The sequence below is a fragment of the Heterodontus francisci genome, unplaced genomic scaffold, assembly GCF_036365525.1.
Source record: "Heterodontus francisci isolate sHetFra1 unplaced genomic scaffold, sHetFra1.hap1 HAP1_SCAFFOLD_377, whole genome shotgun sequence".
Lineage (NCBI taxonomy): Eukaryota > Metazoa > Chordata > Chondrichthyes > Heterodontiformes > Heterodontidae > Heterodontus > Heterodontus francisci.
This window is the reverse complement of record NW_027142041.1, coordinates 311,849-337,312: the sequence shown is the minus strand read 5'-3', so window position 1 is coordinate 337,312 and position 25,464 is coordinate 311,849. Positions and strand designations below refer to the sequence as shown.

At 46.5% G+C, this 25,464-nt stretch overlaps 1 protein-coding gene across 1 annotated transcript in view; it reads left to right on the top strand.

The window, feature by feature from the left end:
* The window catches only part of LOC137366359 (protein EFR3 homolog B-like), a 263,372-nt gene that overhangs the window by 97,313 nt on the left and 140,595 nt on the right, over nucleotides 1-25,464 (top strand). Inside the window, exon 11 of the mRNA XM_068028261.1 lies at nucleotides 20,293-20,404. Within this exon, the coding sequence (XP_067884362.1) occupies nucleotides 20,293-20,404 (112 nt within the window). The remainder of the gene's footprint in view (nucleotides 1-20,292; nucleotides 20,405-25,464) is intronic.

Here is a 25,464-nt window from a genome sequence, read left to right as displayed (position 1 = left end):
ACGGCATGCTTTCCTTCATCAGACAGGGTATTGAGTACAAGAGTTGGCAGGTCATGTTACAGTTGTATAGGACTTTGGTTCGGCCACATTTGGAATACTGTGTGCAGTTCTGGTCGCCACATTACCAAAAGGATGTAGATGCTTTGGAGAGGGTGCAGAGGAGGTTCACCAGGATGTTGCCTGGTATGGAGGGCGCGAGCTATGAAGAGAGGTTGAGTAGATTAGGATTATTTTCATTAGAAAAACGGAGGTTGAGGGGGGACCTGATTGAGGTGTACAAAATCATGAGAGGTATAGACAGGGTGGATAGCAAGAAGCTTTTTCCCAGAGTGGGGTATTCAATTACTAGGGTTCACGAGTTCAAAGTGAGAGGGGAAAAGTTTAGGGGGGATATGCATGGAAAGTTCTTTGCGCAGAGGGTGGTGGGTGCCTGGAATGCGTTGCCAGCGGAGGTGGTAGACGCGGGCACGATAGCGTCTTTTAAGATGTATCCAGACAGATACATGAATGGGCAGGAAGCAAGGAGATACAGACCCTCAGAAAATAGGCGACATGTTTAGATAGTGGATCTGGATCGGCGCAGGCTTGGAGGGCCAAAGGGCCTGTTCCTGTGCTGTAATTTTCTTTGTTCTTTGTACTCGAATCCTCTTGCTATGAAGGCCAACATACCATTTGCCTTTTTTACCTCCTGTTGCACCTGCATGCTTACCTTCAGCGACTGGTGTACGAGAACACCCAGGTCTCATTGCATATTCCCCTCTCTCAGTTTATAGCCATTCAGATAATAATCTGCCTTCCTGTTTTTGCTACTAAAGTGGCTAACCTCACATTTATCCACATTATACTGCATCTGCGGTGCATTTTCCCACTCACTCAACTTGTCCAAATCACCCTGAAGCCTCTCTGCATCCTCCTCACAACTCACCTTCCCACCCAGTTTTGTGTCATCTGCAAATTTGGAAATATTACATTTAGTTCCCTCATCATTAATATATATTGTGAATAGCTGGGGTTCTAGCACGGATCCCTGCGGTACCTCAATAGTCACTGTCTGCCATTCGGAAAAAGACCCATTTATCCATACTCTTTGTTTCCTGTCCATCAACCAATTTTCTATCCATCGCAATACGTTACCCCCAATCCCATGCACTTTAATTTTATCCGCTAATCTCTTATGTGGGACTTTGTCGAAAGCCTCTGAAAGTCCAAATAAATCACTTCCACTGGCTCCCCCTCGTCAACTCTACTAGTTGCATCCTCGAAGAATTCCAGTAGATTTGTCAAGCATGATTTCCCTTTCGTAAATCCATGCTGACTGTCCGATTCTACCACTGTTCTCCAAGTGCTCTGCTATAAAATCTTTGATAATGGACTCCAGAATTTTCCCCACTACCGATGTCAGGCTGACTGGTCTATAATTCCCTGCTTTCTCTCTACCTTCCTTTTTAAATAGTGGGGTTACATTAGCTACCCTCCAATCTGTAGGAACTGTTCCAGAGTTTATAGAATCTTGAAAGATGACCACCAATGCATCCACTATTTCTCGGGCCACTTCTTTAATTACTCTGGGGTGTAGATTATCAGGCCCTGGGGATTTATCGGCCTTCAAACCCATCAATTTCCCCAACACCATTTCTCTACTAATACTGATTTCCTTCAGTTCCTCTCTCTCACTAAACCCTGTGTTCCCCAACATTTATGGTATGATATTTATGTCCTCCTTTGTGAAGACAGAACCAAAGTATGCATTTAGTTGGTCAGCCATTTCTTTGGTCCCCATAATAAATTCCCCTGTTTCTGACTGTAGGGAACCTACATTTGTCTTCACCAATCTTTTCCTCTTCACATACCTATAGAAACTTTTACAGTCAGTTTTTCTGTTCCCCACAAGCTTACTCTCGTAGTCTATTTTCCCCTTCTTCATCAATCCCTTGGTCCTCCTCTGCTGAATTCTAAACTGCTCCCAATCCTCATGTCTGTTGTTTTTTCTGGTGAATTTGTATAACTCTTCCTTGGATCTAATGATATCTCTAATTTCCCTTGTAAGCCTTGTAAACTTTTCCAGTTTTACTTTTGCGCCAGAAAGGAATAAACAATTGTTGCAGTTCATCCATGCGCTCTTTGAATGTTTGCCATTGCCTATCCACCATCATCCCTTAAAGTAACATTTCCCAATCCATCATCGCCAACTCGTGCCTCATTCAACTTCGTCGTTTCCTTTATTAAGATTCAGGACCCTAGTCTCAGAATCAACTACGTCACTCTCCATCTTCATGAAGAATTCAATCATATTATGGTCACTCATCCCAAAGGGATCTCACGCAACTAGATTGTCAATTATTCCTCTCTCATTACACAATACCCAGTCTAGGATGGCCTGTTCTCTAGTTGGTTCCGCAACGTATTGGTCCAGAAAACCATCCCGTATACACTCCATGAATTCCTCCTCTACGGTATTGTGACTAATTTGATTTGCCCAATCTATATGCAGATTAAATTCACCCAGAATTACAGATGTTCCTTTATTGCACGTGTCTCTAATTTCCGGTTTAATGCCATTCCCAACATCACCACTACAGTTTGGGGGTCTATATGCAACCCCACTAACGTTGTTTGCCCCTTAGTGATTCTCAGCTCTACCCATACAGATTCCACATCATCAGAGCTAATATCCTTCCTCACTATTGCATTAATTTCCTCTTTAACCAGCAATGCAACTCCACTGCCTTTAACTTTTTGTCTGTCCTTCCTAAATACTGAATACCCCCGGATGTTCATTTCCCATCCCTGGTCACCCTGCAGCCATGTCTCCGTAATCCCAATTATATCATGCCCGTTTACATCTATTTGCGCGATTAATTCATCCACTTTGTTGCAAATGCTTCGCGCATTAAGGCACAAAGCCTTACGGCTTGTCTTTTTAACATTACTTGTCTCCTTCCCACTATTTTCCACTGTAGCCCGGTTTGATTCTGGCCATTGATTTCTCTGCCTATCACTTTTCTTATTCCCCTTACGGTCTTTTGTTCTTGTCCTTAATCCCCCCTCCTTTGACTCCTTGCAAAGGTTCCCATCCCCCTGCCATTTTAGTTTAAACCCTCCCCAACCACTCTAGCAAATACTCCCCCTAGGACATCAGTCCCGGTCCTGCCCAGGTGTAACCCGTCCAGTTTGTACTGGTCCTACTTCCCCCAGAACTGGTCCCAATGTTGCAAGAATGTAAAACCCTCCCCCTCACACCATCTCTTCAGCCACGTATTCATCCAATATATCCTGCTATTTCTACTCCGACTAGCACGTGGCACTGGTAGTAATCCTGAGATTACTACCTTTGAGGTCCTATTTTTCAACTTACTTCCTAACTCCCTGCATTCTGCTTTTAGGACCTCATCGCTTTTTTTTTAAACCTACGTCGTTTGTACCAATGTGTACCACAACCACTGGCTGTTCACCCTCCCCCTTCAGAATGTCCTGTAACCGCTCTGAGACATCCTTGACCCTAGCACCAGGGAGGCAACATACCATCCTGGAGTTTCGTTTGCGGTCACAGAAACGCGTTTCTATTCCCCTTACAATTGAATCCCCTATAACTAGTGCATTCCCACACTTTTTGCTCCTCCCCTGTGCAGCAGAGCCAACCGTGGTGCAACAAATTTGGTTGTTGCTGCTTTCCCCTGAGAGGCCATTCCCCCCAAAAGTATCCAAAGCAGTATATCTGTTTTGCAGGGGAATAGCCACAGGAGATTCCTGCACTGCCTGCCTAGTCCTCTTGCTTTGCCTGGTGGTCACCCATTCCCTTCCTGCCTGTGGAGTCTGAGCTTGCAGTGTGACCACCTCTCTATACGTGCTATCCACGATACTCTCCGCCTCATGGATGCTCCAAAGTATCCCCAGCTGCCGCTTCAGCTCTGAAACCCAGGCTTCCAGAAGCTGCAGCTGGAGACACTTCCTGCACTCATGCTGGTCCTGGTCACTAGAATTGTTCCCGGCTTCCCACATCAAGCACGAGGAGCACGCCACGGCTTTGAGCTCTCCTGCCATGACTCAATGATGCTGAGGATGTCGTGGATAGCACGTTTAATGAGGTGGTCACACCGCAGGTAATGGCTGCACAGGCAAAAAAGAGATGGGTGACCACCAGGCGGAATAGTAGGCGCAGGCAGGTAGTGCAGGAGTCCCCTGTGGCTATCCCCCTCTCAAACAGATATACCGCTTTGGATACTGTTGGGGGTGGGGGATGACCTCCCAGGGGAAAGCAGCAACAGCCAAGTTCATGGCACCACGGAGTGCTCTGCTGCACAACAGGGGAGGAAATGGGTTGGAAGAGCTATAGTGATAGGGGATTCTATCGTAAGGGGTGCAGATAGGTGTTTCTGTGGCCACAAATGAGACTCCAGGATGGTATGTTGCCTCCCTGATGCCAGGGTCAAGGATGTCTCGGAGCGGCTGCAGGACATTCTGAAAGGGGAGGGTGAGCAGCCAGAGGTCGTGGTCTATATTGGTAGTAACGACATAGGCAGGCAGAGAGATGAGGTCCTGCAAAGTGAATATAGGGAGTTAGGCAGAAGGTTAAAAAGCAGGACCTCTAGGATTGTAATCTCAGGATTACTCCCTGTGCTACGTGCTAGTGAGGGTAGGAATAGGAGGAGAAGGCAAATGAATGCATGGCTGAAGAGCTCGTGTAGTCGGGAGGGCTTCAGCTACTTGGATCATTGGGATCTTTTCTGGTGCAGAGGTGACCTGTACAAGAAGGACGAGTTGCATCTAAACTGGAAGGGGACCAATATCCTTGTGGAGAGGTTTGCTAGTACTACTCGAGAGGGTTTAAACTAGTCTTGCAGGGGGGTGGGACCCAAAGTAGTAGTCTCTCCGATGAGATAGTTGAGGCAAATGTAGAGGTTAAAGCAAGCAAGTCCAGGAGGCATGGCGGTTAGGGGCAAGACAGGGAGCATGGAAGGTCTGATAGGCTAAACAGCATTTACTTTAATGCAAGAAGCCTTACAGCTAAGGCAAATGAACTCAGAGCATGGATCTGTACATGGGATTGTGATATTATAGCTATTACGGAAACGTGGTTGAGGGATGGGCAGGACTGGCAGCTCAATGTTCCGGGGTACCGATGCTTCCGGCGTGACAGAGGTGGAGGTAAGAGAGGAGGGGGAGTTGCACTATTGATTAGGGAGGACATCACGGCAGTACTTAGAGAGGATAACCCGGGGGGAATGTCCAGCGAGGCCATATGGGTAGAACTTAGAAATAAGAAAGGGGTGATCACATTGATGGGATTATACTATGGGCCCCCCAATAGTCAGAGGGAAGTGGAGGAGCATATATGTAGGGAAATCACAGAGAGGTGTAGGAATTATAGGGTTGTAATAGTAGGTGATTTTAACTTCCCTCAGATTGACTGGGACTGCCTTGGTGCTAAAGGACCAGATCGGGAAGAATTTGTTAAGTGTGTCCAGGATAGTTTTCTGAAGCAGTATGTGGATGGCCCTACTAGAGAAGGGGCTACACTCGACCTCCTCTTCGGAAATGAGGATGGGCAGGTGGTTGATGTGTCAGTGGGGGAGCACTTTGGGACCAGTGACCATAACTCTTATTAGCTTCAAGATAGTGATGGAAAAGGATAGGACTGGTCCTCAGGTTGAAGTCCTAAATTGGGGGAAGGCTAATTTCGATGGCATGAGACAGGAACTCTCAAAAGTTGAATGGGAGAGGCTGTTTACAGGTAAAGGGATGTCTGGCAAGTGGGAGGCTTTCAAAAGTGAGATAGGAAGAGTTCAAGGCTGGCATGTTCCTATTAGATGGCGGGGCAAGGCTGGCAAGTTTAGGGAACCTTGGTTGACGAGGGATATTAAGGGTCCAGTCAGGACAAGGAAAGAGGCATATGTCAGGTAGAGGCAGCTGGGATCAAGCGAGACCCTCCAGGAGTATAGGGGATGTAGGACTACACTTAAGAAGGAAATTAGGAGGGCGAAAAGGGGCCATGAGATTTCCCTGGCAGATAAGATAAAGGAGAATCCTAAAAGATTCTACAAGTATATTAAGAGTAAAAGGGTAGCTAGGGAGAGAGTAGGTCCCCTTAAGGATCAGTGTGGCAATCTATGTGTGGAGCCACGGGAAATGGGCGAGGTCTTAAATCAATATTTCTCGTCCGTATTTACTGTGGAGAAGGTCCTGGAAGCTAGTGAGTTCAGAGGAGGGAACAGCGATATCCTGGAGCATATCAACATTACAAAGGAGGATGTGTTGGAGGTTTCGAAGCGCATTAAGGTGAATAAATCCCCAGGGCCTGACCAGGTTTATCCTCGGATGCTTTGGGAAGCAAGGGAGGAGATTGCTGGGGCCCTGGCAGAGATTTATGTATCATCGTTAGCCACAGGTGAGGTACCGGAAGACTGAGGATAGCTAATGTTGTGCCTTTATTTAAGAAGGGCTGCAGGGATAAGCCAGGGAACTACAGGCCGGTGAGCCTTACATCAGTGGTTGGAAAGTTATTGGAAGGGATTCTGAGAGACAGGATTTATGTGCATTTGGAAAGGCAAGGTCTGATTAGGGATAGTCATCATGGCTTTGTGCGTGGGAAATCCTGTCTCACGAATTTGATTGAGTTTTTCGAGGTGGTGACCAAGAGGATTGATGAGGGCAGGGCGATGGACATTGTCAACATGGACTTTAGCAAGGCATTTGACAAGGTCCCGCATGGTCAGCTGGTCCAGAAGTTTCGAACATATGGGATGCAGGGTGAGCTAGAAAATTGGATACAAAATTGGCTTGGTGATAGGAGGCAGAGGGTGGTAGTGGAGGGTTGTTTTTCAGATTGGAGGCCGGTGACCAGTGGTGTGCCGCAGGGATCGATGCTGGGCCCTCTGTTGTTTGTCATATATATGAATGCCTTGGATGTGAATGTAAGGGGGCATGATTAGTAAGTTTGCACGTGACACCAAAATTGGTGGTATAGTGGACAGTGAAGAAGGTTGTCTAAGGTTACAACAGGATATAGATCAACTGGGAAAGTGGGCAAGGGATTGGCAAATGGAATTTAACGCAGACAAGTGTGAAGTGATGCATCTTGGGAAGTTAAACCAGAGCAGGACATATACAGTGAATGGCAGGGCCCTGGGGAGTGCTGTTGAGCAGAGGGACCTTGAGGTGAAAGTACATAGTTCCCTGAAAGTGGCAACACAGGTAGACAGGGTGGTGAAGAAGGCGTATGGCATGCTTGCCTTCATCGGCCGAGGCATTGAGTACAAGAATTGGGACGTCATGTTACAGTTGTACACAACGTTGGTTCGGCCGCATTTGGAGTATTGTGTGCAGTTCTGGTCGCCACACTACAGGAAAGATGTGATTAAGCTAGAGAGGGTGCAGAAAAGATTCACAAGGATGTTGCCTGGTTTGGAGGGCTTGAGTTATAAAGAGAGATTAGATAGGCTGGGTCTGTTTTCCCTGGAGCGAAGGAGGCTGAGAGGGGACATGATAGAGGTATATAAAATTATGAGAGGCATAGATAGGGTAGATAGCCAGAGTCTGTTTCCCATGGTAGGGGTGACTAAAACTAGAGGGCATAGATTTAAGGTGAGAGGGAGGAGGTTTAAAGGGGATCAAAGGGGGAAATTTTTCACACAGAATACTGGATATCTGGAATGAGCTGCCTGAGGAGGTGGTGGAGGCAGGAACAGTAGCAACATTTAAGAGGCATCTGGACAGGTACTTGAATGAGCAAAGCATAGAGGGATATGGAATTAATGCAGGCAGGTGGGATTAGTTTTGATAGGCATCATGGTTGGCATGGACACGGTGGGCCGATGGGCCTGTTTCTATGCTGTACGACTGTATGACTCTATGACTTAACCCTTTAGATTAAACCTTTTGGAAGATGCTTAATATCAAATACTTAATAACGAGGAAAGGTTGGACAGACTGGGCTTGTTTTCACTGGAGTTTAGAAGAGTGAGAGGAGACTAGCTTGAAGTATATAAGATCCTGAATGGTCTTGACAAGGTGGATGTGGAAAGGATGTTTCCTCTTGTAGCATTACCCCTGAAATAATCAAGAGTGCCAAGCCTGCTATACTCTCAGCACTACATGAACTGCTATGCCTGTGCTGGGACGAGGGAGCAGTACCCCAGGACATGCGCGATGCCAACATCATCACCCTCTATAAAAACAAAGGTGACCGCGGTGACTGCAACAACTACCGTGGAATCTCCCTGCTCAGCATAGTGGGGAAAGTCTTTGCTCGAGTCGCTCTGAACAGGCTCCAGAAGCTGGCCGAGCGCGTCTACCCTGAGGCACAGTGTGGCTTTCGTGCAGAGAGATCGACTATTGACATGCTGTTCTCCCTTCGTCAGATACAGGAGAAATGCCGTGAACAACAGATGCCCCTCTACATTGCTTTCATTGATCTCACCAAAGCCTTTGACCTCGTCAGCAGACGTGGTCTCTTCAGACTACTAGAAAAGATCGGATGTCCACCAAAGCTACTAAGTATCATCACCTCATTCCATGACAATATGAAAGGCACAATTCAACATGGTGGCTCCTCATCAGAGCCCTTTCCTATCCTGAGTGGTGTGAAACAGGGCTGTGTTCTCACACCCACACTTTTTGGGATTTTCTTCTCCCTGCTGCTTTCACATGCGTTCAAATCCTCTGAAGAAGGAATTTTCCTCCACACAAGATCAGGGGGCAGGTTGTTCAACCTTGCCCGTCTAAGAGCGAAGTCCAAAGTACGGAAAGTCCTCATCAGAGAACTCCTCTTTGCTGACGATGCTGCTTTAACATCTCACACTGAAGAATGCCTGCAGAGTCTCATCGACAGGTTTGCGTCTGCCTGCAATGAATTTGGCCTAACCATCAGCCTCAAGAAAACGAACATCATGGGGCAGGATGTCAGAAATGCTCCATCCATCAATATTGGCGACCACGCTCTGGAAGTGGTTCAAGAGTTCACCTACCTAGGCTCAACTATCACCAGTAACCTGTCTCTAGATGCAGAAATCAACAAGCGCATGGGTAAGGCTTCCACTGCTATGTTCAGACTGGCCAAGAGAGTGTGGGAAAATGGCGCACTGACACGGAACACAAAAGTCCGAGTGTATCAGGCCTGTGTCCTCAGTACCTTGCTCTACGGCAGCGAGGCCTGGACAACGTATGCCAGCCAAGAGCGACGTCTCAATTCATTCCATCTTCGCTGCCTTCGGAGAATACTTGGCATCAGGTGGCAGGACTATATCTCCAACACAGAAGTCCTTGAAGCGGCCAACATCCCCAGCTTATACACACTACTGAGTCAGCGGCGCTTGAGATGGCTTGGCCATGTGAGCCGCATGGAAGATGGCAGGATCCCCAAAGACACATTGTACAGCGAGCTCGCCACTGGTATCAGACCCACCGGCCGTCCATGTCTCCGTTATAAAGACGTCTGCAAACGCGACATGAAATCGTGTGACATTGATCACAAGTCGTGGGAGTCAGTTGCCAGCATTCGCCAGAGCTGGCGGGCAGCCATAAAGACAGGGCTAAATTGTGGCGAGTCGAAGAGACTTAGTAGTTGGCAGGAAAAAAGACAGAGGCGCAAGGGGAGAGCCAACTGTGCAACAGCCCCAACAAACAAATTTCTCTGCAGCACCTGTGGAAGAGCCTGTCACTCCAGAATTGGCCTTTATAGCCACTCCAGGCGCTGCTTCACAAACCACTGACCACCTCCAGGCGCGTATCCATTGTCTCTCGAGATAAGGAGGCCCAAAAGAAAGATCTTGTAGGAGAGTCCAGAACGAGGGGGCACTGTTTTAAAATTAGGGGTCGCCCTTTTAGGGCAGAGATGAGGAGAAATATTTTATTTCAGAGGGTTGTACGACTTTGGAACTCTCTGCCTCAGAAGGTGGTGAGTCATAGAGTTATACAGAACAGAAACAGGCCCTTCAGCCCCTCATGTCTGTGCCGACCATCAAGCACCTAACTATTCTAGTCCCATTTTCCAGCACTTGGCCTGTAGCCTTGTACGCGATGGCATTTCAAGTGCTTATCTAAATACTTCTTAAATGTTGTGAGGGTTCCTGCCTCTACCACCCCTTCAGGCAGGTTATTCCAGATTCCAACCACCCTCTGGGTGAAAAAGCTTTTCCTCAAATCCCCTCTAAACCTTCTGCCCCTAACCCGAAATCTATGCCCCCTGGTTATTGACCCCTCTGCTAAGGGAAAAAGTTTCTTCCTATCTCACCTATCAATGCCCTTCATAATTTTGTACACCTCAATCATATCCCCCCTCATCCTTCTCTGTTCTAAGGAAAACAACCCTAGCCTTTTCAGTCTCTCTTCATAGCTGAAATGTTCCAGCCCAGGCAACATCCTGGTGAATCTCCTCTGCTCCCTCTCCAGTGCAATCACACCCTTCCTATAGTCAGCTGTGGCCTCACTAGCGTTTTATACAATTCCATCATAACCTCCCTGCTCTTATATTCTATGCCTCGGCTAATAAAGGCAAGTATCCCATATGCCTTCCTAACCACCTTATCTACCTGTGCTGCTGCCTTCAGTGATCTATGGACAAGTACACCAAGGTTCCTCTGACCTTTATCAAATGCCTTACTGAAGTCCATGTAGACTATATCAATTGCTTTACCCTCAACTACACATCTAGTCACCTCCTCAAAAAATTCAATCAAGTTAGTTAGACACGATCTCCACCTGACATAGCCATGCTGACTATTCCTGATTATTCCCTGCCTCTCCAAGTGGAGATTAATCCTGTCCCTCAGAATTTTTTCCAATAGTTTCCCAACCACTGATGTTCGACTCACCGGCCTGTAATTACCTGGTTTATCCCTGCTACCCCTCTTGAATAATGGTACCACATTCACTGTCCTCCAGTCCTCTGGTACCTCTCCTGTGGTCAGAGAGGATTTGAAAATTTGTGTTAGAGCCCCTGCTATCACCTCCCTTGCCTCATATAACAGCCTGGGATACATCTCATCTGGGCCTGGGGATTTATCCACTTTTAAGCCCACTAAAACATCTAATACTTCCTCCCTTTCAATGTTAATATGTTCAAGTATATCACAATCCCCCTCCCTGATCTCGACACCTACATCGTCGTTCTCCACAGTGAAAACAGATGCAAAGTAATCATTTAAAACCTCACCTATGTCCTCCGGCTCCACACACACATTGCCACTTTGGTCCCTAATAGGCCCTCTTTCCCTGGTTTTCCACTTGCCCTTAATAATTTATAAAATGCCTTAGGATTTTCCTTTATCTTTCCCCCACACCAATGTTTTTCGTGTCACCTCTTCGCTCCGAATTACTTTTTTTAAGTACCCCCCTACACTTTCTGTAGTCCTCTAATATCTCTGCTGTTTTCAGCGCTCCAAATCTGCCATAAGCCTCCTTTTTTTTCCTAATCCAATACACTATATCCCTTGACATCCAGGGTTCCCTGGACTTGATGGTCCTACCCTTCACATTAACGGGTACATGTTAGCTCTGAACCCTCCCTATTTCCTCTTTGAATGACTCCCACTGGCCTGATGAAGACTTTCCCTTAAGTAGCTGCTCCCAGTCCACTTTGGCCAGATCCTGTTTTATCAAATTGAAATCAGCCCTCCCCCAATTCAGTACCTTTATTTCTGGCCCGTCTTTGTCCTTTTCCATAATTACCTTAAATCTTACAGAGTTATGGTCACTATCCCCAAAATGCACCCCCACTGACACTTGTACCACTTGTCCGGCTTCATTCCCTAGAATTAGAACAAACAAAGAACAGTACAGCACAGGAACAGGCCATTCGGCCCTCCATGCCTGCGCCGATCTTGATGCCTGCCGAAACTAAAACCTTTTGCACTTCTGGGGACCGTATCCCTCTATTCCCACCTATTCATGTATTTGTCAAGAGGCCTCTTAAACGTCGCTATTGTACCTGCTTCCATCACCTCCCCCGGCAGCAAGTTCCAGGCACTCACCACCCTCTGTGTAAAGAACTTGCCTCGCAGATCCCCTCTAAATTTTGCCCCTCTCACCTCAAACCTATGTCCCCCAGTAACTGACTCTTCCACCCTGAGAATAAGCTTCTGACTATCCACTCTGTCCATGCCGCTCATGACTTTGTAAACTTCTATCACGTCACTCCTCTGATCCCGTGTACCTTCACCTTTTGTACCAGTCTGCCATGAGGGATCTTGTCAAAGGCTTCACTGAAGTCCACATAGATAACATCCACTGCCTTTCCTTCATCAATCATCTTTGTCACTTCCTCAAAAGACTCAATCAAATTAGTAAGACACAACCTCCCCTTCACAAAACCATGCTGTCTCTCACTAATAAGTTTGTTTGTTTCCAAATGGGAGTAAATCCTGTCCCGAAGAATCCTCTCGAATAGTTTCCCTACCACTGACGTAAGGCTCACCGGCCTTTTAACTTCTCCCGCTTGAATAGTTTCCTGTACCATGGTCCATCTGCTCATACATACTACAGCCTTTGCTCTTGTCCATACAAGCTGCAAGAACCTCGAACTTGTTCCTCAATTGCAAGGACTGAGGCTCCTTCACTCTCACCTTCTTGATCCCCTGACCTGCCTAACTCGTGGTCACACCTGTCCCTGACCACTGACCAAATCAGATGACCACTGACGTAAGGCTCACCGGCCTATAATTTCCTGGATTATCCTTGCTACCCTTCTTAAACAAAGGAACAACATTGGCTATTCTCCAGTCCTCTGGGACCTCACCTGTAGCCAATGAGGATGCAAAGATTTCTGTCAAGGCCCCAGCAATTTCTTCCCTTGCCTCCCTCAGTATTCTGGGGTACATCCCATCAGGCCCTGGGGACTTATCTACCTTAATGCTTTGCAAGACACCGAACACCTCCTCCTTTTGATAATGAGATGACTGCGACTATCTACACTCCCTTCCCTAGGCTCATCATCCACCAAGTCCTTCTCTTTGGTGGATACTGATGCAAAGTACTGATTTAGTACCTCGCCCATTTCCTCTGGCTCCACACATAGATTCCCTTCTCTGTCCTTGAGTGGGCCAACCCTTTCCCTAGTTACCCTCTTGCTCTTTATATACATATAAAAAGCCTTGGGATTTTCCTTAATCCTGTTTGCCAATGACTTCTCATAACCCCTTTTAGCCCTCCTGACTCCTTGCTTAAGTTCCTTCCTACTGTCTTTATATTCCTCAAGGGATTCGTCTGTTCCTAGCCTTCCAGCCCTTACGAATGCTTCCTTTTTCTTTTTGACTAGGCTCACAATATCCTGCGTTATCCAAGGTTCCCAAAACTTGCCAAACTTATCCTTCTTCCTCACAGGAACATGCCGGTCCTGGATTCTAATCAACTGACGTTTGAAAGACTCCCACATGTCAGATGTTGATTTACCCTCAAACAGCCGCCCCCAATCTAAATTCTTCAGTTCCTGCCTAATATTGTTATAATTAGCCTTCCCCCAAGGACTACTCTTATCCTTATCCACAAGTACCTTAAAACTTACGGAATTATGGTCACTGTTCCCGAAATGCTCCCCTACTGAAACTTCGACCACCTGGCCGGGCTCATTCCCCAATACCAGGTCCAGTACGGCCCCATCCCTAGTTGGACTATCTATGTATTGTTTCGAGAAGCCCTCCTGGATGCTCCTTACAAATTCTGCCCCATCGAAGCCCCTAGCACTAAGTGAGTCCCAGTCAATATAGGGGAAGTTAAAATCACCCACCACTACAACCGTGTTACCTTTACATCTTTCCAAAATCTGTCTACATATCTGCTCCTCTACCTCCCGCTGGCTGTTGGGAGGCCTGTAGAAAACCCCCAACATCGTGACTGCACCCTTCCTATTCCTGAGCTCCACCTATATTCCCTCGCTGCATGACCCCTCCGAGGTGTCCTCCCGCAGTGCAGCTGTGATATTCTCCTTAACCACATTCTCCTTAATGCAACTCCCCCACCCCTTTTACATCCCCCTCTATCCCATCTGAAGCTTCGAAATCCTGGAACATTTAGCTGCCAATCCTGTCCTTCCCTCAACCAAGTCTCTGTAATAGCAACAACTTGATAGTTCCAAGTACTAATCCAAGCTCTAAGTTAATCTGCCTTACCTGTTATACTTCTCGTATTGAAACAAATGCACTTCAGACCACCAGTCCCGCTGTGCTCCGTAACATCTCCCTGCCTGCTCTTCCTCTTAGTCTTACTGGCCTTATTTACTAGTTCCCCCTCATTTATTTCACTTGCTGTCCTACTGCTCTGGTTCGCACCCCCCTGCCACACTAGTTTAAACCCTCCCGAGTGACCTCGCAGCCAGGATATTTGTGCCCCTCCCGTTTAGATGCAACCCGTCCTTCTTGTACAGGTCCCATCTGTCCCTGAAGAGATCCCAATGGTCCAGATATCTGAAACCCTCCCTTCTACACCAGCTGTTCAGCCACATGTTTAGCTGCACTATCTTCCTATTTCTAGCTTCACTGGCACATGGCACAGGGAGTAATCCCGAGATTACAACCCTAGAGGTCCTGTCTTTTAACTTTCTGCCGAACTCCCTAAACTCCCCCTGCAGGACCTCGTCACTCTTCCTAACTATGCCATTGGTACCGATGTGTACCACAACCTCTGGCTGTTCACCCTCCCCCTTCAGAATGCCCCCTGTCCATTCAGAGACATCCTTGACCCTGGCACCAGGGAGGCAACATACCATCCTGGAGTCTCTTTCATGTCCACAGAAGCGCCTATCTGTGCCCCTGACTATAGAGTCCCCTATAACTATTGCTCTTCTGCGCTTTGTCCCTCCCTGCTGAACAACAGTGCCAGCCGTGGTGCCACTGCTCTGGCTGCTGCTGTTTTCCCCTGATAGGCCATCCCCCCCAACAGTATCCAAAACGGTATACTTGTTAGAGAGGGGGATAGCCACAGGGGATTCTTGCACTGACTGTCTGCCCCTTCTAGCGGTCACCCATCTATCTGCCTGCACCTTGGGTGTAACCACTTCTCTAAAACTCCTGTCTATGACGCTTTCCGCCACCTGCATGCTCCTAAGTGCATCCAGTTGCCGCTCCAACCGATCCATGTGGTCTGTGAGGAGCTGCAACTGGGTACACTTCCTGCAGATGTAGTCGTCCGGAACGCTGGAAGCATCACGGACTTCCCACATCTCACAGGTGAAGCACTTCACCCCTCTAACTGACATTTCTGGCACTAATTAATAAATTCATTTGAAATAAATAAATACTTATTAAATCCTTACTAAATTGTTATAATTAACAATATGGTCCCTCGTGCTAGATTCCTACTATAAATATTAAATGCTAACTAAATACAGTAATCTCCTCCCTCTGGTTTAGTTACTCTACTTATTAATAAGTTAATTAGGGTTTTAATCAATTTTTATCCATGTTTTATTTTCAAATTCAGTAAAAATTCCCTACCAGCCAATCAGGTCACAGCTTTCCTGTGACATCACTTTCAGTTTTTTTTTACCAGAGATATGTTTTTTTATACTTCCCGGTCTGGAACTCCACCCTCCAAGTCTTCTCCCTGGATGCAGGCCACAAAACCCCGAGGTAAGTTTTTTTATACTTACCGGTCTGGAACTCTGCCCTCCGAGTCTTCTCCTAGTCAGCTGTGCTCTTTGGAAGCTCTCTGCTCCCCTCACTCTGAGGACAGGTAGGAAATGAAAGGAGCTCCTCACTCCCTCCTCACCGAACATCCTCAGTTACCAAACTTCCACTACAGCACTCTAATGCAACCCAAGTCAGCACTCCAGCACAAACAAAGTCAGCACTGTAAGATGGCTCACTTTTATACTGACTGACTCTCGCCCCTGAAAACTGGTTTAAGCCAATTCTCTAATTAACAAGGTGCAGCTGCAAGCAGAGCCTGAGTGAACCCTGTTTAAAGCTGGTCTAAAACTCACCTTCTCCAACCCTAACAGCAACTGTTAAGTTAATCTGCTGAATAAAAGACAGATTAGATTTAAGATAAAATTAACCCTTAATTATCCTCAGTTACCAAACTTCCACTATCGCACTCTAATGCAACCACGTCAGCACTCCAGTGCAAACAAAAACTAGGTCCAGTACCGCCCCTTTTCTTGTAGGACTTTTTACGTACTGGCTCAAAAAGCTCTCCTGTATGCATTTTAAGAATTCCGCCCCCTTTAAATCTTTTGCACTAAGACTATCCCAGGACTGGAGAATTGCTAATGTTGTCCCCGTGTTTAAGAAGGGTAGCAGGGAAAATCCAGGTAATTATAGACCGGTGAGCCTGACGTCAGTGGTAGGGAAGCTGCTGGAGAAGATACTGAGGGATAGGATCTAAATGGGCAGAAAATTGGAAGAAAATGGGCTTATCAGTGATAGGCAACATGGTTTTGTGCAGGGAAGGTCATGTCTTACCAACTTAATAGAATTCTTTGAGCAAAGTTGATTGATGAGGGAAGGGCTGTAGATGTCATATACATGGACTTCAGTAAGGCGTTTGATAAGGTTCCCCATGGTAGGCTGATGGAGAAAGTGAAGTCGCATGGGGTCCAGGGTGTACTAGCTAGATGGATAAAGAACTGGCTGGGCAACAGGAGACAGAGAGTAGCAGTGGAAGGGAGTTTCTCAAAATGGAGACGTGTGACCAGTGGTGTTGCACAGGGATCCGTGCTGGGACCACTGTTGTTTGTGATATACATAAATGATTTGGAGGAAAGTATAGGTGGTCTGATTAGCAAGTTTGCAGACGACACTAAGATTGGTGGAGTAGCAGATAGTGAAGGGGACTGTCAGAGAATACAGCAGAATATAGAAAGATTGGAGAGTTGGGCAGAGAAATGGCAGATGGAGTTCAATCAGGGCAAATGCGAGGTGATGCATTTTGGAAGATCCAATTCAAGAGTGAACTATACAGTAAATGGAAAAGTCCTGGGGAAAATTGATGTACAGAGAGATTTGGGTGTTCAGGTCCATTGCTCCCTGAAGGTGGCAATGCAGGTCAGTAGAGTGGTCAAGAAGGCATACGGCATGCTTTCCTTCATCGGGGTATTGAGTACAAGAGTTGGCAGGTCATGTTACAGTTGTATAAGACTTTGGTTCGGCCACATTTGGAATACTGCGTGCAGTTCTGGTCGCCACATTACCAAAAGGATGTGGATGCTTTGGAGAGGGTGCAGAGGAGGTTCACCAGGATGTTGCCTGGTATGGAGGGCGCGAGCTATGAAGAGAGGTTGAGTAGATTAGGATTATTTTCATTAGAAAAATGGAGGTTGAGGGGGGACCAGATTGAGGTGTACAAAATCATGAGAGGTATAGACAGGGTGGATAGCAAGAAGCTTTTTCCCAGAATGGGGGATTCAATTACTCGGGGTCACGAGTTCAAAGTGAGAGGGGAAACGTTTAGGGGGGGATATGCGTGGAAAGTTCTTTACGCAGAGGGTGGTGGGTGCCTGGAACGCTTTGCCAGCGGAGGTGGTAGACGCAGGCACAATAGCGTCTTTTGAGATGTATCTAGAGAGATGCATGAATGGGCAGGAAGCAAAGAGATACAGACCCTTAGAAAATAGGCGACATGTTTAGATAGAGGATCTGGATCGACGCAGGCTTGGAGGGCCGAAGGGCCTGTTCCTGTGCTGTAATTTTCTTTGTTCTTTGTTCTTGATATTAGGTAAGTTGAAATCCCCTACTATTATTACCCTATTATTTTTACACCTGTCTGAGATTTGCCTACATATCTGCTCCTCTATCTCTCCCTGACTGTTTGGAGGCCTGCAGTACACGCCCAACCAAGTGATAGCCCCCTTTTTGTTCTTAGGTTCTACCTATATTGCCTCATTTGAGGAACCTTCTAAGATATCATCCCTCCTTCCTGCAGTAATTGACTCCTTGATCAACAGTGCAATGCCACCTCTTTTATCCCCGACCCTGTCAAGCCTGAAGATTCTGTACCCTGGAATATTGAGTTGCCAGTCCTGCCCCTCCCTCAGCTGTGTCTCTGTGATAGCAATAATATTATAATCCCATGTGCTAATCAATGCCCTCAATTCATCTGCCTTATTAGTAAGACTGCTTGCATTAAAGTAAATGAAATCAAGCCTTGCATTTTTCACTTGTGCCTTAACAGGTCTATATTTGCTCTGCCTTCAAGGCTGACTCAGTTTCTCTTCTATATTTGGCTGTGCCTCTGCCCCTACTGTACCTTCACTCTGTATCCCATCCCCCTGCCAAATTAGTTTAACGCTGCCCCCGCCACCCCCCCCCCCCCAACAGCACTAGCAAACCTCCCAGCAAGGATGTTGGTCCCATTCTGGTTCAGTTGCAACCCGTCCAACTTGTACAGATCCCACCTTTGCCAGAAACAGACCCAGTGATCCAGGAACCTAAAGTCCTCCCTCCTGCACCATCTCCACAGCCACGCATTCATCTGCTCTATCCTCCTATTCCTATACTCGCTAACATGTGGCACAGGGAGTAATCCAGAGATTACAACCTTTGAGGTCCTGCTTTTTAATCTGCTACCTGGCTCCCTGAAATCTTTTTGCAGGACCTCATCCCTCTTTCTACCTATGTCATTGGTACCAATGTGTATCATGACCTCTGGCTGCTCCCCCTCCCCCTTCAGAATGTCCTGCAGCCACTCCCTGACATCCTTGACCCTAGCACCAAGAAGGCAACATACATCCTGGAGGAATCCCCTATCACTATAGCTCTTCCACCCCTTTTCCTCCCCTGATGTACAGCAGAGGCCTCTGTGGTGCCACGAACTTGGCTGTTGCTCCTTTCCCCTGGGAGGTCACCCCCCCCCCCCCAACAACATTATCCAAAGCGGTATATCTGTTTGAGAGGGGGGATGGCCACAGGGGACTCCTGCACTACCTGCCTGTGCCTACTACTCCACCTGGTGGTCACCCATCCCTTTTCTGCCTGTGCAGCCATTACCTGCAGTGTGACCACCTCGCTAAATGTGCTATCCATGATGTTCTCAGCATCACGGATGCTCCACGGTGAATCCACCCGCAGCTCCAGCTCCGTAATGCGGGTAGTCAGTAGATGCAGATGGATACACTTCCTGCACACATGGTTGTCAGGGACACTGGACGCGTCCCTGATTTCCCACATAGCGCAGGAGGAGCATATCATGGGGCTGAGTTGTCCTGTCATGACTTACCCTTAGATTAATTAATTACTGCCTTAATTAAAAAATACTGATTACACTAGGGGCCTTTTTCTACCTACTACAATCTAAAGTCCTTAATAAGTTACACTGAATTTAAAAAAACACTTCAGTAGTACTAACCTTATTACTCGTGGGTTTTTATCAACAAAAAATCTTTCCCCTTATTTTTTTAAACTATTTAAATGCACTAACAGCTGCTACTCACCCAACCAATCACCTTGCAGATTTCCCGTGATGTCACTGTAAGTTTTTTTTCGAGTGTCAGCGTGCGCCGAGAGAGAGAGCAGGTCCGCCAGCCGCCGCTGCTCCTGTCTTCAGATAAGTGAGGGCCTCGAGCCCTGCGCTCTCTTTTACAGCTGCCGCTCTGGATCAGCTTCTGCCCAGCTCCGCCAGCCACCGCCGCTCCTGTCTTCAGGTTAGTGGTGAAGGCTGGGTCATTGAATATTTTTAAGGCGGGAGTAGATAGATTCTTGTTAGGCAAGGGAATCAAACATTATCAGGGGTAGATGGGAGTGTGAAATTCGAGACGCACAGATCAGCCATGATCTTATTGAACCAAGGGGAAAAGGGCCTTCCTGTCCACTTGATCTACACCCTTCATAATTTTATACACTTCAATTAGGTCTCCCCTCAGCCTTCTCTGTTTCAAAGAAAACAACCCTAGCCGATCCAATCTCTCCTCATAACTAAAATTCTCCAGTCCAGGCAACATCCCCGTAAATCTCCTCTGTACCCTCTCCCGTGCAATCACATCTTTAAAGTGCGGTGACCAGAACTGCACGTAATACTCCAGTTGTGGACTAACCCGTGTTTTATACAGTTTCAGCATAACCTCCCGGCTCTTATATTCTGTGCTTTGGTTAATAAAGGCAAGTATCTCTTATGCCTTCTTAACCACCTTATCTACCTGTCCAGCCACCTTCAGGGATCTGTGGACATGCACACCAAGGCGCCTCTGTTCCTTTACATTTCTCAATATCCTACCATTTATTGTTATTTGCTTGCCTTGTTAGCCTTCCCCAAATGCATTACTCACACTTCTGGCGGTGCACTGTGATTGTCACTGATGGTACATTGCCCTAAATTGCTGCTGTGTCTGTTCACCATTTCCTGTTACTTGCCTTTCTCCTTTTCCTTCAGGTGCTTTTGCCAACACTTTGCCTGCCTATCAAAGGTCAGAAGTCATGTTGTTTATCATGGGAAAAGTTCCGCTGCCTGCAGTTCATCAGGCTCTAGATGTCGGAAAACCAGGGTGAGCAAATCTATTCTGCACTGTGCCACTTTCTGGTGACACTTTGCACTCCCAACAAAGCATATTCTCCACAGTTAGTGAGGGCTTTCCATCCACTGATTCATGAGCTACAATATACTTGCTGTTCACAAGCATTTAGTTAGGTTCAGAATATGAGATTTTGGAAAAGTGTAAACATTGTTAGTATGTGGAGTGAATCTGGCCTGTAGTGGAGCTGGTGCTAAATGGGTGGAACTGTGTGGGAGAGGCAGGGACACAGGGATCTGTCTGCCCTGCTATTCATACTAAAATAAAAGCAAAATACTGCAGATGCTGGGTCACTGACCTGAAACGTTAACTCTGCTTCTCTTTTCACAGATGCTGCCAGACCTGCTGAGTGGTTCCAGCATTTCTTGTTTTTATTCCTGCTGTTCATACTGTTGTGAAATGACTGAGTCCATATTAGCTGCTGTAATATCCGTACATTAGCTCATGACACCAGCCATGTCGAGGTGACTGAGATGTGGAGAGTGTGAGTGGACTTCAGGAGGGTGAAAGGCTTTCAGTGTGGATTGGTGCTGTGTATTTAAGATTATTGTCATAGTTTTTGCCCACATTTGCAGATGATATAAAATTTGGAAAAATTGTGAACTGTGAGGAGGATAGTGTAGAACTTCAAAAGGCCATAGACAAGTCGGTGGAATGGGCAGACAGGTGGCAGATGAAGGTCAATGCAGAGAAATGTGAAGTGATTCATTTTGGTAGGAAGAACATGGAGAGACAATATAAAATAAAGGGTACAATTCTAAAGAGGGTGCAAGATCAGAGGGACCTGCGTGTATATGTGCATAAGTCATTGAATGTGGAAGGACAGGTTGAGAGAGCTGTTAATAAAGCATACAGTATCCAGAGCTTTATTAATAGGGGCAGAGTACAAGAGCAAGGAAGTTATATTGAACTTGGATAAGACACTTGTTCAGCCTAAGCTGGACTATTGCATCCAGTTTTGGGCGCCGCACTATAGGAAAGACATGAGGGCATTGGAGAAAGTACAGAAAAGATTCACAAGAATGGTTCCAGGGATGAGGAATTTCAGTTATGAAGGTAGATTGAAGAAATTAGGACTGTTTTCCTTGGAGAAGAGAAGGCTGAGAGGTGATTTGATAGAGGTATTCAAAATCATGAGGGGTCTGGACAGAGTAGATAGAGAGAAACTGTTCCCACTTGTGAAAGGATCGAGAACGAGAGGGCACAGATTTAAAATATTTAGTAAGAGAATAGTAAAAGTATTTGGTAAAAGAAGCAAAAGTGATATGAGGAAAAACTTTTTCATGCAGCGAGTGGTTAAGGTCTGGAATGTGCTGCCTGAGAACGTGGTGGAGGCAGGTTCAATTGAAGCATTCAGAAGGGAATTGGACAGTTATATGAAAAGGAAGAATGTGCAGGGTTATGGGGTGAAGACAGGGGAATGGAACTGAGGGAATTGCTCTTTCGGAGAGCCGGTGTGGATGCGATGGGCCGAATGGCCTCCTTCTGCACTGTAACGATTCTGAAATTCTGTGACAGTACCTTGATATATTTAAGAGCAATCGAAGAGCAACTCTGTCCTGGGCTCAACTATTTCTGCACAACATTTCTCGAAAAGACGGAAAGCACAGGAGGTGTAGCAGTGACAGCAGTGCAATAGGACATTCATTCTTTCCTTACATAACAGTGACTATACGTAGTGACTATATGTTGGAGGGATTCATTATGTGGGAAGTACTTTGGGACATTTCTGACAGATATGACAGAGTGCCACCTAGGTAGGTCTCCCTTTCACCTGCAAAGAACAGTCCAAACTGCAGCATGGGTGAGGCACAGCCATTCAACAGGCACGGTAGCCGAATGTGTGCTGATAGTCCTAACATGCTGTTCTTTGATACTGGATGTTTGGAAAGAGTTGTTTTCAACACTGCCCTTTCAATGCTAAAAAAATGCTTAAGCTCTGTTAAATGTGACAGCATGGGATATCTGGGAATTAATGGGAACAGGGAGTGACTAATTCGCCCGAAATGCTGTGCTGTGGGGCTACTGACACAGAGACACAGACAGAGGCCCTGCACATTCTCTTTCCAGGTGCTGAACGACCCACTACATATTTCCTGCATTTTTAAAAACCTATTTTGAAGACATGAATGTGGTACACAAAAATAAACCCCAGTGTTGCCCAGTGGGAAGGGGGGGTTTGGGTCGGACACCCGTTTTAACACCCCACCCAACTTTACAATGCATTGACTTGCTGCCAGGCAAATTAGATTAAAATATGGGCTTTAGTGTCAAAAGACTTCTCTCTCCATCAGAGACTGCATTTGAATCAGAAGGTCATGGATTCGAGTCCTACTCTAAAAACTTGAGCTCCAAAATCAAGGCTGACACTCTGGTGCGGGAGTGGGCAGTGTACTTTTGGAGGGTCAGTATTGAGGGAGTGCTGCACTGTCGGAGGGTCAGTACTGAGGGTGTGTTGCACTGTCCGAGGGGTAGTGCTGAGGGAGCACTGCACTGTTGGAGGGGCAGTGCTGAGGAAGCGCTGCACTGTTGGAGGGTCAGTACTGAGTGCGCACTGCACTGTCGGAGGATCAGTACTGACGGGCGGTGCACTGTTGGAGGGTTAGTACTGAAGGAGCACTGCATTGTCGGAGAGCCAGTACTGAGGGAGTGCTGCATTGTCGGAGGGGCAGCACTGAGTGAGTGCTGCACTGTCGGAGGGTCAGTACTGAGTGGGCGGTGCACTGTTGGAGGGTCGGTACTGAGGGAGCGCTTCACTGTCGGAGGGGCAGCACTGAGTGAGTACTGCACTGTCGGAGGGTCAGTATTGAGGGAGTGCTGCACAGTCAGAGGGTCAGTACTGAGGGAGAGCTGTACTATCGAAGAGTCAGTACTGAGTGGACAGTGTACTGTCAGAGGGTCAGTACTGAGTGGGGGATGCACAGTAGGAGGATCAGTACTTAGGGTGTGCTGCGCTGTCAGAGGGTCCGTACTAAGGGAGCGCTGTATTGTTGCGGCGGGGTGGGGAGGGGGGGGTGGGAAGTGGTACCGAGGGAGCGCTGCACTGTCGGAGGTGCCCTTTTTCGGGTGTGATGTTAAACCAAGACCTCCTCTGTCCTCTCAGGTGGATGTAAAAGATCCTATGGCAGTATTTCAAAGAAGTACAGCAGAGTTCTGCCCAGAGTCCTGGCCGGGTGGCACAGTGGCGCAATGGTTAGCACCGCAGCCTCACAGCTCCAGTGACCCGGGTTCAATTCCGGGTACAACCTGTGTGGAGTTTGCAAGTTCTCTCTGTGTCTGCGTGGGTTTCCTCCGGGTACTCCGGTTTCCTCCCACATGCCAAAGACTTGCAGGTTGATAGGTTAATTGGCCATTAGCAATTGCCCCTAGTATAGGTAGGTGGTAGGGAAATATAGGGATAGGTGGGGATGTGGTAGGAATATGGAATTAGTGTAGGATTAGTATAAATGGGTGGTTGATGGTCGGCACAGACTCGGTGGGCCGAAGGCCCTGTTTCAGTGCTGTATCTCTAATCTAAACTAAAACTAAACAATATTTGTCCCTCAACCAACACCACTGGAATTGCTTATCTGACCATTGTCACATTGTTGTTTGTAGTATCTTGATGTGTGCAAATTAGTTGCTGGATTTCCTACATTACAACAGTTACTACCAATGTACTTCCTTGGCTGTAAAATGCTTTGGGATGTTCTGAGTTCATGAAAGGCTCGATATAAATGCAAGTCTTTTTTCTCAGCTTCTGAACCATTTGTAAAGCTGCTGTGTCCAGCAGAGGGAGCCATGTGTCGCAATATCTCAGGCCTGAGCACAGGTTGACTTCAGATCCAGAGATTTCACTGTATTGTGCTCACAGTGTAGATCATTAGAACAGTCAGGGGCCGAATTTTGCAGTCAATGGCAGAACAATAGTACTCATCGCTGATCTTGAAGAAAGTTGCCCATATAGATCTAGCAATCACTGTGACATGGTTTTCACCTCTCCCGACAACAGTTTAAATATGGCGCCAAGTCAGAGGATCTCTTGGCATGCAGCAACAGTGATGTCATCAAGCAGGTAAGCTGCCAATCCCATTGAAGTATTCTCACCAACAACAAACCAGGAAATTAAAAGCCCTTTCAATTTAATTTTCCAGATAGTGAAATAAATTATTACGATTGGCTTTAGATGGAACCTAAAATATCAATGTAAACAAACTTCAAAAAAAATTTAATAGAATTTTTAATCATTGTGGAGAAATTTGTCATCCCACAAATATAAAATTAGCTTTTCAGGGCCAGTGAGGGTGTTTAACAGTCATTATGAAGTTAGTAAGCTGTTAAAACCCAGTTACAGCTCATTTAGCAAGGTGTAACTTTTTCAAAGGTTTTTACAGCAAGACTAGCAGCATAAGAGTGGAAGTTCCCATCAATTCAATTGATTTCCATTGACTGTAATCTGGGGGTGTCTCAACAGTGCACCCCCTGGAGAAGCATAGAATCACTGACAGCAATGTGAGGTAGTACATTTTGGTAGGATGAATAGTGAGGCCACACCTGGAAGGTGCAAGTCTAGGTAGGGTGGAGAAACAAAGGATCTCAGAGTACAAATACACCAATCACTAAAAGTTGTGCCACAGGTTAGCAAGGCCATAAAAAAAGCACTAGGCTTTATTTCTCAAGGAATAGCACTGAAAAATAGGAAAATTATGCTAAACTTGTATCGAACCTTGGTTAGACCACACTCAGAGTACTGCCTGCATTTCTGGTTGCCATATTATAAAAAGTATAGAGAGGTACTGGAGAGGGTGCAAAGAAGATTTACAATGATGATACCAGAAATGTGTTGGTATACATATCAGGAAAGGATGAACAGGTTTGGTCTCTTTTCTCTTGAAACAATAAGGCTGAGGGGTCATAGAGTTATAGAGTTATACAGCACAGAAACAGGCCCTTCGGCCCATTGTGTCCATGCCAGCCATCAAGCACCGATCTATTCTAAGCCCAATTTCCTGTTTCAAGTGCTCATCTAAATACTTCTTAAATGTTGTGAGGGT